The 16563-nt window shown below is 41.4% G+C and overlaps 1 protein-coding gene across 1 annotated transcript; it reads left to right on the forward strand.

The window, feature by feature from the left end:
- Window positions 1-902: 902 nt before the first annotated feature.
- LOC146519026 (dysbindin) lies at window positions 903-15778 on the forward strand. The gene is made up of 4 exons (XM_085158699.1): window positions 903-1169; window positions 12996-13148; window positions 13239-13382; window positions 13457-15778. Exons 1-4 carry the CDS (start codon window positions 1127-1129, stop codon window positions 13711-13713), a joined length of 597 nt encoding a protein of 198 aa, XP_085014825.1. The 5' UTR covers window positions 903-1126; the 3' UTR covers window positions 13714-15778.
- Window positions 15779-16563: the final 785 nt, after the last annotated feature.

The raw sequence follows: 16563 nt of genomic DNA on the forward strand, positions 1-16563 counted from the left end.
CATATGTTTATATATTTTTTCTTTTGATAATGTTCTCGTCTGTTTGTTTGCTTTTTGTGGATGATCAGCAAGTTAGCTTCTATTGTGCTGATTCTTGTTGTACAGATTCTTGCAATGACTCACATCAGTATCTTTTCCTGCTTGCATCTGAAACCAGACACTGTTTAAAAGCCACTTTCAAGTGCGATGCTGTGTTTTGGAAAAAAAAGAGAGAGAGGGGGGAGGAGGAGAGAGAGGCAGTGATGTAATGCTACTCGAAGCCTCTGCATGCAAATATTGTATAATCAGCAAGTCCTGCTTAGAGAACATGGAACTGACGCCTCTTGGTCACTAGATGGTGCTCGGGACACACAAACGATCAGATATAGTGCTGAGTGATGGTTTTCTCTCACACCTGTCCTTTTTTTGCCACTTGAAAACTATAGTTAATAATTATTATTATTACTATTAATTATTATTATCATCACCATTCTTTGTTTTATTATTATCATCCTCATAATTATCATTATTATTAAGTTTACAAAGTATTACTGATAGAGAACAAAATATTCTTTCTAAAGCGTTGAATTTGTCCATAAAAACAGTTATTAAAGAACTTTTTGTTACTCTCCCTCTGACTCTTAAGGTGAAGCAGTCAGGTTTAAATAAATAAATAAAATAAAATAAAAGCGCGACAGGGAACAAGAGGCGGACAGGGAAGAGGCGAGAGGGAGGGAGGGGGTGTAAGAGGACCAAAAATAACAAAAGGCATGTGCCTGTCTCTCCTCGGTATTTTCCACTCCGTTACATAAAAATCCCTCCTTCCCGCTTCTCAATAAGACCCCTCGCTCTCTCCGTCTCCGCCAGCTCCTCCCTCCGCCCTGTCATTGGTCAGCTGGTCGTCCTAACAAAGCCGCTGTCTTGATCTCGTCCAAGTGGTTCTCAGAGTCCACTGAGGGAGGAAGGAGGAAGTGAGCGACAGGGTGGCAGCAGTCCCGCATCAGTCACTTCGGAGCAGTCTGAGTGAGAACTGGAGACGTGGGAGATGCTCCCCTGGCTCTGTGCTGAACTGTCACAAGGCTGACCAGCCACCGCATACCCGTCATCCTCAGCGCCTCGACCTGTTTCTGACAACTTTCCAGTTAACATGAGCTCCTCGTCAGCCAACCTGCACAACAAACGCCTACCCTGTAAGTGCTTTTATTATTTATTCTCTTATTCTTTGCAGAACCTCAGCTTTCAGGTCAGGTGGTAATATTTTGAGCAGAGGTTTGCTCCAGTAACACGTTTTTTTTTTTTTTTTTAGATACAAAAATGCAGGGCATGAGAGAGAAAAGGGTTCCTCTCCATATTTGGTAGGCTTGCTTGTCTCTTGTGCTTTTCCCAGATTCGTTGGTTATGTGATGTGCCGCCAGGTTTTTAAAAGTCCGTCTTTTAATCTAGATTTGTAAATAAATCTAGATTAGAAATAAGAAATTAAAGTATCATCATAAATTGATTTAGGGCTCTATTACGTGTGTGTGTGTGTGTGTGTGTGTGTGTGTGTGTGTGTGTGTGTGTGTGTGTGTGTGTGTGTGTGTGTGTGTCAGATATAATAGGAAAGCTTGTGGGATAGGTCTGGCTATGAGTTAAGTAGCTGCTGTTGTGATGCTCTCCGAAGTGACTTGTCCAAGTGCTGTGCCAGCCAAAAATCAGTCAGGAATGTTGAATCATCACCCTGAGTAATGGTCCACTAATACCAAAAGAATAGGTTGCACTCTCTTTGCACAAGAACAGGGATGCATTCCCCCCCCCCCCCCACACACACACTGAGGCAGCCTTGGATTGGGGCCACCACACAGCCCCAGACAAAGATCTCTTATTTCTAATGGGATTGCGCCTGCAGATCTCATCAGAGTTGACTCACTGCAACAGAGTCTGCAGCTTGTTTCACGGACACACCAACCCAGATAGGATGCGAAATTGAATTAGTCCCAAAGAGATCAGTGATTTCACGAGGCTAAAAAGGATCAGGGCCGTAACTCCAGAGAAGACGTCTCCCATCTGTTGCTCTGACCCGGCCCCGCTTCATCACATTCTGATTTTTCTTTCTTTTTTTTGGGGGGGGGGGGGGGGGGGGGTGCTGTGAAGTGAGGGATTGGCCAGCTGTTGAGAGCATGCTGCAGACAGAAATGTGGAGGCTGAAAAAGGAAATTGTTTCTATACTCCATGTTTCATAGCTCGGTCCCCTTGGGCTCGACCCAGATAAGATGGAGGAGGTTGATGCTCTTTAATAAGCAAACTAGAGGAGTAAAAACGAAATCCTTATCATGTACCGTGTTTCATTAATTGTTTACTCTCTGAGGGATTCAAACAGTACGCACACCTGTCTCTGCTTTGCTGCCCTGCTATCTAATGGAGCTTAGCATCTAAGCTAGAAGGGAAAGTGGCACTACACTGAACAACCTCTATTATACAGAAAATTGTTGACAGCTACAATTAAATGTTTATGTATGAGAGCACTGTTGAATATCACGTATATGGCTGGGGATGCTAACCTGCCTACAGTGATGGAATTTGCAGGATTTAATGATCGGGATATGTTTACACATCTCTGTGATAGCGTTTCATAATGACCAGCTGGTGAGTCTATAGGGAAATGCTCTCAGTCTATTCCAGTGTAGTAGCAGAACTCACTGACACACTTTATAGCCGTGGCCCTAGAATCACCTTATTTCACACTTCAGAATCTATGTCCACATAAATGGGTTTAATAATAACTTTCTGCTGGCTGCTCTCATAGGTCACTGGGACCAAACTGACTTGAGTTTGGTTTAATTATTGCTTAAGTCTGGATCGCACTGATAAATCGAGGCTAATGCACCAATAAGAGCGTTTCCTTTTTTCAAGATTCAGACGCTACGAAGCGAGGCACTCGTAATACCGTGTTATTATTCTCAAACAAGACTCATTGCTCACTAATGTGAGAAGGGCTCTCATGTTGCGTATACACTGATTATTCTCCTGCAAACAATGCTTCTTGGCATGTCGGTGCTTTAAGCTAATTGAACGTTTTTGAGTGTTAGCGCGTGATTATACAAAACACGGATGTCTGAACGGTTCCCATTAATTTAGCGTAAGCCCCGTAGCCCTGAGGATACAGACCAGCTCCGTTAATTAGTTCTCCAACAAATCCATCTCCTTACTTTTCAGCTCAACAGCATTTTGTGTATCCCTCCAGGGTTCAGAGCCACAACAACAGCACCAGTTTGTCACTGAGAGAAAACAAATTCACACCAAAAGAAAAAGTAAAGTGGATCTGATGACCTTTTATGGTATGAGATGGTTCTCAGAAAATATCACACAGAGAAGGTGACATTCACATCACTGCTTTGGTTCAGCCCCCTGGTTAGATTAGCCTAGTTAGTTATTAGTAGTTATCAGCCCACAGTCTTACATATCCATATATAAAACTGATGTACAACTATAGAAAACATTACAGCATCCCATTATTCAGTATACAGTGCTAATTGCTTTTGGCACACTTGATCCTTTGTGCACCTTTTTGCTAGCGAGAGGCATCCTGACGTCATCCTGAGGACATTAGTTAAAAAATAATCATGATACAGCTTATCTAACGAAGTTTGTTGTCGACTAGTGATTTTTTTTTCCGGCTGGTCTGACACTCCTGTTCAGTTTGTTCCTGTTTGCCAAACCAGACTGGTTACTATACCAGACTGAGAGATTGAACACAACTGAGTTTGAACATTTCCCTAATGGTTTACTGTGTAATGGCCATGTTTTTGTAGTTTTCTGACATTCTACTGACTGTTTAATCCATAAATTAAGAACCACAGCATAAAATAAATGAATCGCTCACCCCTTATCCCTGCTTTAAACACTGACTGTTTGCTAACTGCACTGCCTCTAATGACAACATTTGCTACTGGATGTCAGCTAAGATTTTAGCATCTGAAGAATGAGATGTTTCCTCCGATAGGTGGTGGATTCCAAATTGCTTCTTTTCTTTTTGCTTCCCTATTGACAAGGGGCCGATGGAGCCACATGTTTTGATTTGGCAGATTTTTACACCAGATGGTCTTTCCGATGCAACCCCCCCGGGGATTTGTACCTCCTCCTGGTCTCAAACTTTGGTGGACTCCAAATACAGAGCAAAAACACTGTGAATATTGGACTTAGTCATTGATATATAAAAAGACAAGGCACAATAGGACGGCACCTCTGTGATGTGTTTCTCCCATTCCACCAAACCACAAAATTGCCATCAGACAGCGTCAGTTCTAACGATTATTTTTCCTTTTTGGAATATGCTCTGTAAAATCCCAGCCGTTTTTGAAGCAGTCAGACAAGCCTATCTCGTATATCTCGTAACCATATTCAAAGTAGCTTGAATCATCTTTTCTTCCCAGTCTGTTGCTTAAGCTTGAGCAGATCCTCCTGACCATGTCCGTACGCCTAAATGCTTTGACTTTCTGTCATGTGATTTGCTGATTAATTATTGGCATTAGTGAGCATCAGTATAGCTGTCAGTGTTGGTGTTCGGCCTCATGCCAAAGATAATCAGAGAGGTGCTGACAGTAAGGACAACAGAAGACCTCAAGTGTTATATCGCTTTGAGCTCTTCAAGTGCCATTTCTTAAATAATACTATTCAACGATAGATGAGACCTATTTAAAAAATATTTGGCTCCCAACATGCGCCCTCAGTCAGTGTCAGTGGTTCTGGATGGCAGTGGTTTTCAGGCTGTCACTTCTGTGAGATGAGTGTCTGGTTCTTTCCATGTCCTGGGTAAGATTTCCCAAAGCTGGTGGGAGATGTCACCCACGGCTTGGTTGAAGTGCAGTAGACCAGGAAATCTGTCTAAAGCTGTTTCCTTTCCAGGCTGCAGATAAAGGAGCCAAAAGTCTACATGATGTAAATCAGCACTTGTGTGAATGCCTTTTGTGCAGCTTTTGTCTGCAAAGGATTAAAGCTTAAATACTAAAATAGTGAGAAAACTTGCATGAATTCTTTAACAAGTGTGCAAAAAAGGCAATGATTGGATGCGTACAGCAGTTGGTGCTCAGTACATCAAGATAACGCTGCACAGACTTTTTTCATAGTTTATACAGAAACTGCAGGCCACCCTGTCTGAGTCTCAACAAACAGACGAGCCGTGTCTGAGAGACTGTTTGGTTTAACCAAACATTCTTACAATTCTCCCGGCTGAGATGAAAATTGCTTCAAACCTTCCTCACAAAAATGAGGAGACGCGGTGAGACTTTACCAGAAGAAAAGAGAGTAGTGTTAAGGTGACTGAAAGAAGAAGCGTCGCTCAATGTTTTAATAAAGACAGAAAAAGAGTTTTTCTCTGTATTTCTGTCAGGATGATGATGTGCCCAAAATATTTCTGAGCGTGCCTACAGGTTTAATTATCAGATTTTTAAAAAGTGTCTGTTTTCTGAGCTCAGCTATGTTGCCGTGCCCTGATTCAGGCTGCTGACAGTCACTCTACATACACTTTGCCTCTAACAAGCGGAACAAACTCATTAATACTGTTTACTTCAGTGTAAGACTGTGTAATATGCCGCTGCACTCAACAGAGATTTGTGCATTATTGACTGGTTGGGTTAAGTAATTGAACACTGTGTTGTTCATCAAGAGTGATTTTGAATAAGAGGATTTGTAAATGTTCTGGGTACATCAGTACTTTGTCATCCGCTGAAGCCCATTGTGTCGATCAGAACTCGCGGCAGTCTGCTGGTGGACGTATGGAGGGCAGTGGGTCAGGGCGCTGACCTACAAACAGTCCTATTGTGGGTTTACAAAAAAGGGGAAGGAAGGAGAGGGTTAACACTGATGTCATTGTTGGTGGATGGTGCTGGACACTGCTTTGTCCTGGGATGAAGACACACTCATGCACCCAGCAGACATGCAAACATACGTCAACAACACTTATAAATAATTCACTGCTCTTGCAACTGGAGTCTAATAAATGTCACTTTCTTGTAGGAGTAAAAAGAAAACGGTGTGAGAAACCCAAAATAATTTGAGAGGTAAAACAGACACTGCACAGCCTCCTTGTTGTTGTTCTCCATTTTGGTTGTTGTTCCACTTCAGTTCAAGGCACTTTTGAAAGGACAGTGCAACGTTTTCATAAACCGCAGCAATTCAAAGCACAACGAGATGTTTTTAATGTTAGTTGTATACTTGTGCTGTAATTTCAGACTGCTTCACTGCTCTCACTGTCAGGGTAAATCTACCTGTAGCCAGCCACTGAGTCACCATTAATTACCACAGACACTGATCCACTAATGACCAGCTCTGCACTGTGAACAACCCACTGATGCTGTTAAGATTACTGCTCTGTCGGAAGAGACTATCAGTAAAAATAACAACTAATGAGCCCAGCAATTACTTCCTGTGTCTCTCCATCTCTACAAACCAAACTCTTGCTTTAACTTACTTTTATCTACCCCTTTCCATCATATAACACATTTTTCTTTAGACAGCCCACTTCTCAGTTTTAGCCTTTCAGCCTCCCTGACCTTTTCTCCCTCTCGCTTTCTGCCTCCTTTATGTCTGCTTCTGCTCCCTCGCTCTTTCTCTCTTGACGCAGTCGGGAACCGGTCCATGTGAAATAAAATCTCTCTCCTCTGATAAGCTAAAGTGTGTCTGGGTGGAAAAGGCAGCCAGTCTTTAACTGTAGCCTCAGACCAAACGAGTGTTACCTCACATCTGTCCCACCATTTAGAAGTACATGGTCATCACCCCTCTCGTTTGTTAGATAACCAGTGTGTTTGAGGGAGGCAGAAACAGAGCCAAGAGCTGTTATTTGAATTCTTTTGCTTTTCTACTGCAATCTGCTACTTTCATTTAAGGAGCCAGAGGGCTGAGGGTAGGTACCACCGCTAGAGCCATTTAAATGGCAATATTACAAGCTGTTTGTAAAAGGAAAACACTTCTCAGAAAAAAAAAGCCTCAGCTTGGCTGAATGGAATAAACCCAAGTGTTTGGCAAACTGCTCTATAATCAAAGCAGAAGAGGAAATTGTGGTTCTCTCCTGATTTCTGTTTAGCTGCTGTTTACTGAAAAGTTGTAGCTCGTTCTGCTCCTACAACTGGATTGTCTCGGGAGGCCTGTTTCCTCTGCTCTGCTCTGCTCTGACCTTCCCCTGCCTGTGAGCTCACATTTTCATTTAGAACAGTGATGGGCTAATGGCAGCCTCCAGGCGACAGCGAACCCTCCTATCCCTTCATTTAGCCTCCAGATCAATGTGTTGCCTCTACTATTTGTGCAGTAAACTGCCATTAGAAAGTCCTGTCCTTGAGAACATCACGGGGGAACGAGGCACGTGGCATGCAGATGCTAAATAGATACAAAGATTGGCCCGATTTTCTCTTTTCTTTATGCATTTATGCACTCGCATAGTGCCCTGTTTTGTTCAGTTTGTCGAGTAGAACATACTCTAGAATGAATATTTGCTGGATGTGTTTTGTTGAGTCTGCCTCATTAGGATATTATAACACGTTTTTTTTTTCTTTCTCGGAAGTCTAACAAAACTTTATGCAGGTACTTGAGTCCTTACAGTTACATCTTACATCTTTTTTTCCTAGCATTCTGATGACAGTTTTTCATTGGCTTTATAAGATGAATTAGCCTAATTTCTAATGTGATTTCCTGTAAGTGGAATCATATCTAAGGAGTGCAGGCCCGCCCCATTCTCTTACATTGCTGCTTTTGTCTGAATTTGAATGGGCTCTTTCTCCCACTGCCGCCTGAGCGGAGGATCTGAGTTTGTGTTTATGTGGGAAGCCAGAGCAGTACACGGACATGTCCATCACGCTCCCTCTTTCTTCATCCTTCTGTCTGTTCCAGTCATTCTGCATGCCCAGCTGGTCTTGAGCCCTGGTCTATGACCTTTTCTTCCTCAAGTCCCAGGGCACTGACAGGAAGGAAGGAGGGGGGTGACTGGAAGGACAGAGGGGACAGACATGAGGAGAGAAACAAAAAGAATGGTATACTGGACAACGATGGAGAAAGGAAAATTCTCCAGAATTCTTAAAGTAATAGTATGGCTTAAAGAAAGAAATTGAGATAGAACAGGATTTTAAAAAAGTTTAAAAAATAGGAGGAAGGAGCAAAGAAGAGATAAAAATAGGCAGAAAAAAATCAGAAATGCCACCGAAGGATGAGAAAAGGAAATAAACGACAGTTCAATGCATGTTGCCTCATTCAGCAGCAGGAACTTCAAACATATTGTGGTACAGAGGGAGGAATAATTAATTGATCCCGTACTGAATTTGTACGTTTCTTCATTTGCAAAGAAGTGAACGGTCTTTAAATTTGGTGACAACTTTTGGCGAGATCATTTGTAAATTGAAGGAATCTAAAATCACCATCAAGCATACTTGGTCTGGCGATCTATGCAAGATCTTACCACATAGGGTGATCATATTCATGAGGTAGGTGGTGGATCAAAACTACAGGAGGAGCTTATTAATGATCTTGACTTGCTGTTTTTGCATGAAGAGAAATGCAGAGTAGAGGTGGGAACATTATGCTCTGGGGCTGTTTCTCTAATAAGGGTACAAGACAACTTCATCGTATTGAGGGGCCGATGGATGCAGCCACCTGCTATAAAATCTTGGATGAGAAGCTCTTTCTCTCAGCTAGAACACTGAAGATGGGTCTTTCAGCATGACAGTGATCCACCAAGCCAACAATGGCTAAAGAAGAATCACATTAAGGTCATGTAGTGGTCTAGCCAGTCTTCAAACCTCAGTCCGGTAGAAAATCTGTGGAGGGAGCTGAAGCTTTGAGTTTCTAAGCTGCAGCCAAGAAACTGAAAGAATTTGGAGAGTTTCTGTAAAGGGTGTGGCTCTAAATACGTATTTCACTCGATGACATGCAAATCAATTTATAGCTGTTATATAATGTGTTTTGGTTTATTTCTCTTTTTTCCCCTAAATGTTTATGTTGATATTCTGTCTCTTTCCATTAAAATAAAACTACCATAAAAATGAGAGAACAAATAATTATTTCCTCCAGCGTATGAAGCTAAATACTTTGGCTTGTGGAGTGGATGAATTAGACTTGATATGTAACCTGGACACCATGGCCATGGTTTTCTTTCGAGGATTTCCCTGTGTGAGTATTTGCAGAGGTGACTAGGTCATCTGCGGCTACCGAAGCCCACTGATCAAGGTTACCCAGCAGGAAAAAGAACCGGGTGGAGTGAAGCAAAATCGATGTGAGGATATACATCTGTAGCTAACCTTTAGCTCTCCATGTGCCTCAGCCTTTAAGTAGAAACAATCAATGCTGTGATCAATCAGTGCTTAACAGAGTAGGGAAAAAAAACTCCAGGATAGGCAGTTTGCTTAAACCTGTTGCCTGAAATTTTGTCCCAGCCTCCAAAAATGCTGTTTATTTTCTGTAAGCTCTCATTATTGTTCAGCCAGCACAAATCAAGTGTTTCATCCCACATGATGTCCTCAGCCGGTCACATTAAATAAGGGTCTCTTTTTACACACACACATTTCAGACAAGCAGTGCCTAATTGTGACAGACATCTTGCTTCGTCAGCTCAGCTCCCTTTGCTTTCCTTAAGGCTCTGAGGACAAAGGCATTCCTGATTGTGCAACAGTGCAGTGCGAAGAGAGCAACACAGACCCACGACCTCAAACGTCTCTATGAAGACAGAAATGCTGGAAAGGCAAAACGCTGCAAGAGTGACTGATGCGCCAATGTAAAAAAAAAAAAGTTTTGAAAGCTTCAGGAAAGAGGTGTCGTGTCTGTACCAGCTGTACTAACTATAATAATAATAATAATAATGCCCATACATCCTTTTTCACCTGTCCAATTCAGGGTTGCGTATCACCAGAATGATCATTATAATTGTTTACTGGCCCTGGATGAACTTTCCAAAGTTTAAGGAAATGATCATCATTGGGTTCTCCTTCTCACGTCAGGCTCTTGGTCAGTGGGGTTTTGAATGTTTGAACAAATTCTCACCTTCTGAAAAACATTAATAAGGCATAAAAACTTAACTGATCTCTTGATGTAAAAGTAAAAATGAGATGAATGCTCGTTCCAAACACCTGTGCTAATGCAGGATATTGTTAGCTTTCTGTTGCCAGTTTGTTTAGAAATTTTTTCAGGCTGTGGAGAGTCCTTTCTTTATTTCTGGGTTCTGTGTTTACACCCACATACCGTAGGTGCTGTCAGCATCACTCTGCGGTTTGAATGGTCTTCTTCCTCTTTTCCAAAGCTGTCTGCCTGTCTGATCCCAAAGCCAAGCCACGGCCACTGTACCCAGGAGGGACTCTATCAAACAGGGCCAGAGACGAGCTGCAGTGACAGGCTCGTGTCGTTCCGCCACCACAGATGTGACTCATGGGGGGCACTGCGCTGAGACAGCACTCCAAAGAAGGCAACCTGTTGCTGTTTTTAGGCTTGCGCTGCAGTTTGGGGATTTAAAGTGATTATGCAACAAGTCTTTATAGTTCATGATGAGGACATAAAGAGGGTTTGTGGCAAAGATAGTCTCCTCACATTGTCAGAGAAAGATTTATTTTATTTTTTTTACCCCTTTTCCTGGTAAACATCCTGAGAACATTGTCTTTCTGTTCTCCATCACTTGCCTGTGTATTTATAGAGCTGATTTGACTGCTGATCTCAACAAAGACTAGATAATCTTCACATTACTTCCAGTTTGGACATGGCTTGAAAGTCTGATCCAATTAGCTCAATCTCCTGCCTGCAGGTTGTAAGAGCTCCTCAAAATTCAGACACTGCTCTAATGATTACAACATACTACCGTATGCACGCTGAGAGTAAGTGATGACACGTAGAACACATGCTTTCATCTTTTCTCTCTGAGTCTAGTAGGAGGAAAAGGAGTAACAATCTCATAAGTATCTGTGGCCAAGTGAAATGTTCCCCTCAGTCTTCTGTTGGCTCCAAATGCATATTTAGCATCCAAACATGTGACCGGTGTCCATCGTCTCATCCAGCTCTTTCCTGGTGTTTAGAAATGCTAAATGACTTTCATCTTAATTGCCTCTGCATTTTTTTGCTTTGTTTTTTGTAGAACATCTGACTAGTGTTGTTGAATAATGGGGGGTTTCCAATACCGGTTCTAAGCGAATAGCGCACTGCGCATCCACACAGTAAAAAATGTCTAACACAGCACCGGGTCTCCACCCCTGGAGTCAAGCTGCTTGGATGCAACGTCTGCTCAGCTACACAGTAAAAGCTTACAAGGAATCACGAATCCAGAGTCTTTACTAAGCATCGAACATTTTTGGTCTGTTTTTCTGTTGTATTTAGTGATCGATTACTTAGACACAACCAAGATATCTGCATGCCTCTACACGCTCATTTCAGCTGTTTTTTGTTTTTGTTTGTTTGTTTGTTTGTTTGTTTGTTGTTTTTTTTTAATATATTTTTTCCTTCGAAGTCATGTGTTCTGATACTTACACTATTCCTTCCTTCCTTCCTTCCTTCCTTCCTTCCTTCCTTCCTTCCTTCCAGGGTTTTCTCCCCTCCTCCTCCTGACAGCTTTAGATATATTACATACTAAAAACACTAAAAACTCTATATATAGAGAGATATAGATCTTTATACAGACATCGATAGCTATAGTAGCAGTCACTTTAACATTACATCAGGTTGGTGGCCTATGATGATAAACTGAAGCTACTTAAGGGCTTCTGCTTACATTTGACTAGTAAATGTCAAGTTAATAAAGTTGATAAAGGATTTCAAATGTTCCACAGCTTGCTTCTAAACTTAGTTTGATCAAAGAGTAGGGCTGCCACTTTGATTTTTTTTTTTTTATAACAGAAACTGATAAAATGATATGAATCACTGCATTAAACAGAATATAGTTTGCTGTACTTTCAGATTTTCATTTGGCTGTGATATACGATTCATCTAAAAGAACATAAATAAAGTTTCTGCTAAAGTAGATACAGTTAGTATGCTTAAAATAGTGTATAAAAAGCACATCTTTATTCAAAGGAGACATGTTTGAGTATTGGACTTTGGCTCAGAGTATGTTGACTGTTTGATCCCAGGCCTCTCCACATGTATAGCAGCTCTGCCACCTTTTAGTGGCTGTGTGATCAAGAAACATGGTGAAGCACAAAGCTTAAACTGGTGTTGTTCTTGCACCATTAACTTAAAACAGAACTACAAACATTATACAGATTATATATGGGAGATCTATTTTGCATCATTCTTTATGAACAACATTCATACTAGTTTCACATTCTTAATTTCTTCATTTTCACAAATAAATCATAGAATTAAGGTGTGTAATCTGAGGCATAAAATCTTAAACGAGATTTAATGGAGGTAATGAAAAATTCTGCTAATTTCTTCCCTTTCCAATCAGCACAGATTAATTGTATAGTTTTTTATTGTATAGTTTTACTTTCATTGGGGTTTCTTGTACCTTTGTAACAGATAATCTAACTATTGAAAGTTGAAAGACAGAAATCCTTCTGCTTCACAGTTCACGTGTGGATTAATGTCTCCACCTACTGGCTACCAATATTGACCCCTGAGTATATGTATAATGGCTCTCAAGCTAAACAATCCTTAGCTTGAGATGGTCTTACTTACCACCACATGCACCTTCAGAGTGAAAGAACTAGTTTGTGAACTCCACCCTGCTGTGGTGGAGGCCTCACCTGGCCCAGCCTCCAAATAACAGGTGGCTGTAGCTCAGGAGGTGGAGCAGGTCTACTAATTGGAAGGTTGGTGGTTTGAGTCTGCATGCCAAATATCTTTGGGCAAGATGCTAACCACAAGTTGCTCTCTGATTCATCCATTGAAGTATGAATGTTAGATAGAAAGCACTTCTGCATAGAAATAGTGTTTGTATCATTGTATGAATGGGTGTGTTGTATAAAATGCTTTGAGTGCTCTGGGAGAGTAGAAAAGCGCTCTATAAATCCAGGGATGCGGTGAAAACTTCAGCTGAGCTGGTGTCTGAGTTCCTCTTCTTCTTCTCTTGTGATTGCCAGCGGAGAGCGAGCGCAGTCAGAGGCTCCCAGATGTGGAAGCAGCACAGCAGCTCAAGCTGAGAGAGAGACAGCGTTTCTTTGAGGAGGTCTTCCAGCACGATGTGGACGTCTACCTTTCCTCGGCACACCTTTGTATCAAAGATTACAGAAGACGTGAGTTGAACTGTTGGTGTTTATGCATGAACACGTGTCATATAAATGCACAATAGTATTTTCATACTGTTGTTTCTCTTCTTACTGCAGCTCCTATTGGCAGCATCTCTTCTATGGAGGTGAATGTGGACTTGTTGGATCAAATGGAGCTGATTGACATCTCTGACCAGGAGGGTTTGGATGTCTTTTTCAGTTCCGTAGGAGAAGAAGGAATGCTGACTTCCCCGCTGCCAGGTAAAGAACAGAACCTTAATAAATGCACAGCGGCACAGCTGCATCACTAACAGTGTTTTTCTCTGACGTCCTAGGAAATAACAACCACAATGAGGAAGCAATCAGTAATGGACTGTTTCGACATGTCCTTGAAAGTCTTGACGCCAAGTCCCGCATGTCCTCCACATCTTCAAATTCTTCCTCTGACAGCCAGACCATGAATGTCAACGGGGAAGACACTCCTGTGGTTGGGTCAGACAGCGAGGAAACGCACACCAATACAGTCAAGCGCAGAGCCATGTCCCCAAAGACAGAGGAGGGGAAAAGTCCGAATTCAGCTTCGTCTTCATAGATTACACCCTCTCCTTAGTAGATCTCTGCCTGCAACACAGATGTTAACACCTGAGTGAAGAGCGGACTTTGACTTGAGTTATTGAAACAGACATCTGGGTCTTTCTTCCATATAACTATCTTTGATCACTATTTACAACCTACCTGTTTGATCAGTTAAGCTTAGGGTTGTTGGGACTATTAACTGTAAAGATGGAGACTTTTTTTTTTTTTTAACCTCACAGATGGCTTAAATTTGTACAGTATTAACACAAAGCAGGGAAGTAAAGCAATAACTGAAACAAAAATATTTGGATAAAGTATGACCTGTGTTCATTTGGTAATGTTTTTTAAAGTTCTGGTATTGAAGTCAAAACTTTGTCCTCTCACAACAAATTAAAAGTTTTAACAATAAAGGAAGAGAGAAAAAAACCTTTTGTGTGCTTGTAAGTATCAAACTTCCGTCTGGTTGTTTCGCTTCCTGGGCCTAAAATTTTGTGCAAAAGTCTTGAGCCACCACTCATATTCTTTTTTGTTTTTCTTTGGTTTATTCATTTATTTTTTTTCACCCATTTTCAGTCCAGTCCTTGTAATAGAACATTTTCAGAGGAATGTTGTGCCTACAAATAACAGACAACTCAGCAGGGAACCAATTTTAAAACATATCTTTAGACACTTTGTTTCTATGAAAAATTTCCTATGAAAAATGCCAAACTTAATATTTTTACAGACATAAAATTTTATTTTGACATTCCCAAATTTTGTTTGTCTTGAAATGGTGTTCAATGTGTTCGTTACAAAAAACAGAAAACTGGACAACTGGAGGAAAAATGAAGTGGCAGGCCTAAAACTCTATCTACAGCTGATGAACAGTATCAAAAAGTTGTGTCCTGAAGAAATATGGGGAAAAGAAAATCCAGCAGTGGCCTGATACACCTACTGTTCACCAGTGCCCCATCAGACCTGGTCTCAGTGGAGGCGTGGCTCTAGGTCATTCTTCTGTGGAGCACATACATTTGTGAAAGCATTCCTTTCAAGCAATATGATGACAAAACCTGTTGCGCTGTAATTATATTTCACAGCATCCACTCATGAGGAATTCAGAAGGGAAAATCTGTCCAATACAGGAAACTCTGGGAACCAGGTTGCATAAGCTGGAATCCTCTGACATTCATTGAGTATGACAGCACCCACCAGGAAGAACACCAGATCATTTTACCCAAAATCTACTGTTAGTTTACAAGAGTAAGCTTTTTCTATATTATTATAAGGAAACCTTTTGTGAGATTTGCACGAAATCTTCTGCTGCTCACACAAAGTCTTAAAAGCCACATGGAGTCAGTTAGGTGCACTGGTATAATCTTTACATGCATCACACAGTGCTCAAAGTAAGGATATCAACCAAACAGGAAATATCACTCCTCATTTGTAAAATGTTCAGTATTCCTGACATATTAAGAAAAGGGTCTTGTAATTGATTAATTAAACATTCTCTAATGTCTATAGTCAATAGTATCAAACAGCAGAACAAGAACAGAGATGAATCCACTGTAAGAGGTGATAATAAGATCATTTATAACCATCTCTAATGCTGTTTCTGTACTATGATGAGCTCTGACGTTAACTCAGTAGGATCAACCAGCAAAAAAGAGTAAATACCAATGGTTTTGACCTGTACCTTATGATACGTCTGTGAGATATCTTAGTGAATGCTCAATCATCCAGGTAGGAAAATCCCCAAAAGATGATTCTGTACATCTGGACGTTTCCAGTAGGAGAAATATTTTGTCACTGAGTGGTGAATTGTCACTTTATTCAGTACAGCACCGTTAATTTTATGTGACCTCTTCGTGATTAAGAGGTTAATAGTGTGCAATGTGATTAGTTTCAAAGTTGGATCCAACCTCAGCATGTCAGAGGGCTGTGGCGGCAGACCTTGTGTTAATACTGTGGACCAAAAGGAAGACGGTCGAGGCAGGAAATGAACAAAAAAACGAGCCGTTTATTGAGGCTGAGAAAAACATGCAAAACAAAGGGCAAACTGGAACACTAAGAACATGGAACATGAAAACCTGGACTTGGGAAAGAAAACCTGAAACATGAACTATTGATAAGCATGATAAGCGAAGTGGAAACACATGGGGAACACAGCTGGGATGAATAGACATAATGACACAGAAGAAACAAAACTAAACACACTAAACATGACGAGAGACTGTCAAAATAAAACAGGACTCACACTGAAACACAGACTAAGAAACACGGTTTGACACGGCCGGAGGAAAGAAGTAGGCATGGGGATGAGACAGACAGAAGAGATACAGAGGGTGAGAGACATGGCGGGCAGGCGAGAACACACATGACAGACAGGGGAGACATGGAATGAAACACAAGGAGGGGGACATGGGAACAGGAAAACAGAGATGAAACACAAGGGCATGACTAGGACCTGCTGAGTGAAGGCGCGAGAGACACTGAGGACATGAGGGACTCTAACGGCGACAAGAAAACATGAACCTGAAATTACAAATAAACTCTGGGACATGAAAAGGACTAAATTCAACGCTAAATTGTCAAAATCTAAATGGGCGACCGTGGTTCTGGGGGTTGGGAAACTTATCTTGTAACTGGAAGGTTGCCGGTTCGATCCCGAACTCTGTCTGTCTTGGTCATTGTGTCCTTGGGCAAGACACTTCACCTCTTCACTTGATGGCAGCCTCACTTCTGTCAGTCTGCCCCAGGGCAGCTGTGGCTATAACTGTAGCTTGCCTCCACCAGTGTGTGAATGTGAAAGTGAGTGAATAGTAGAATTATAAAGCGCTTAGAAAGTCTTGAAAAGCACTATATAAATGCAATCGTTATATAAAACATT

Source organism: Neolamprologus multifasciatus, chromosome 5 (assembly GCF_963576455.1).
Source record: "Neolamprologus multifasciatus chromosome 5, fNeoMul1.2, whole genome shotgun sequence".
Lineage (NCBI taxonomy): Eukaryota > Metazoa > Chordata > Actinopteri > Cichliformes > Cichlidae > Neolamprologus > Neolamprologus multifasciatus.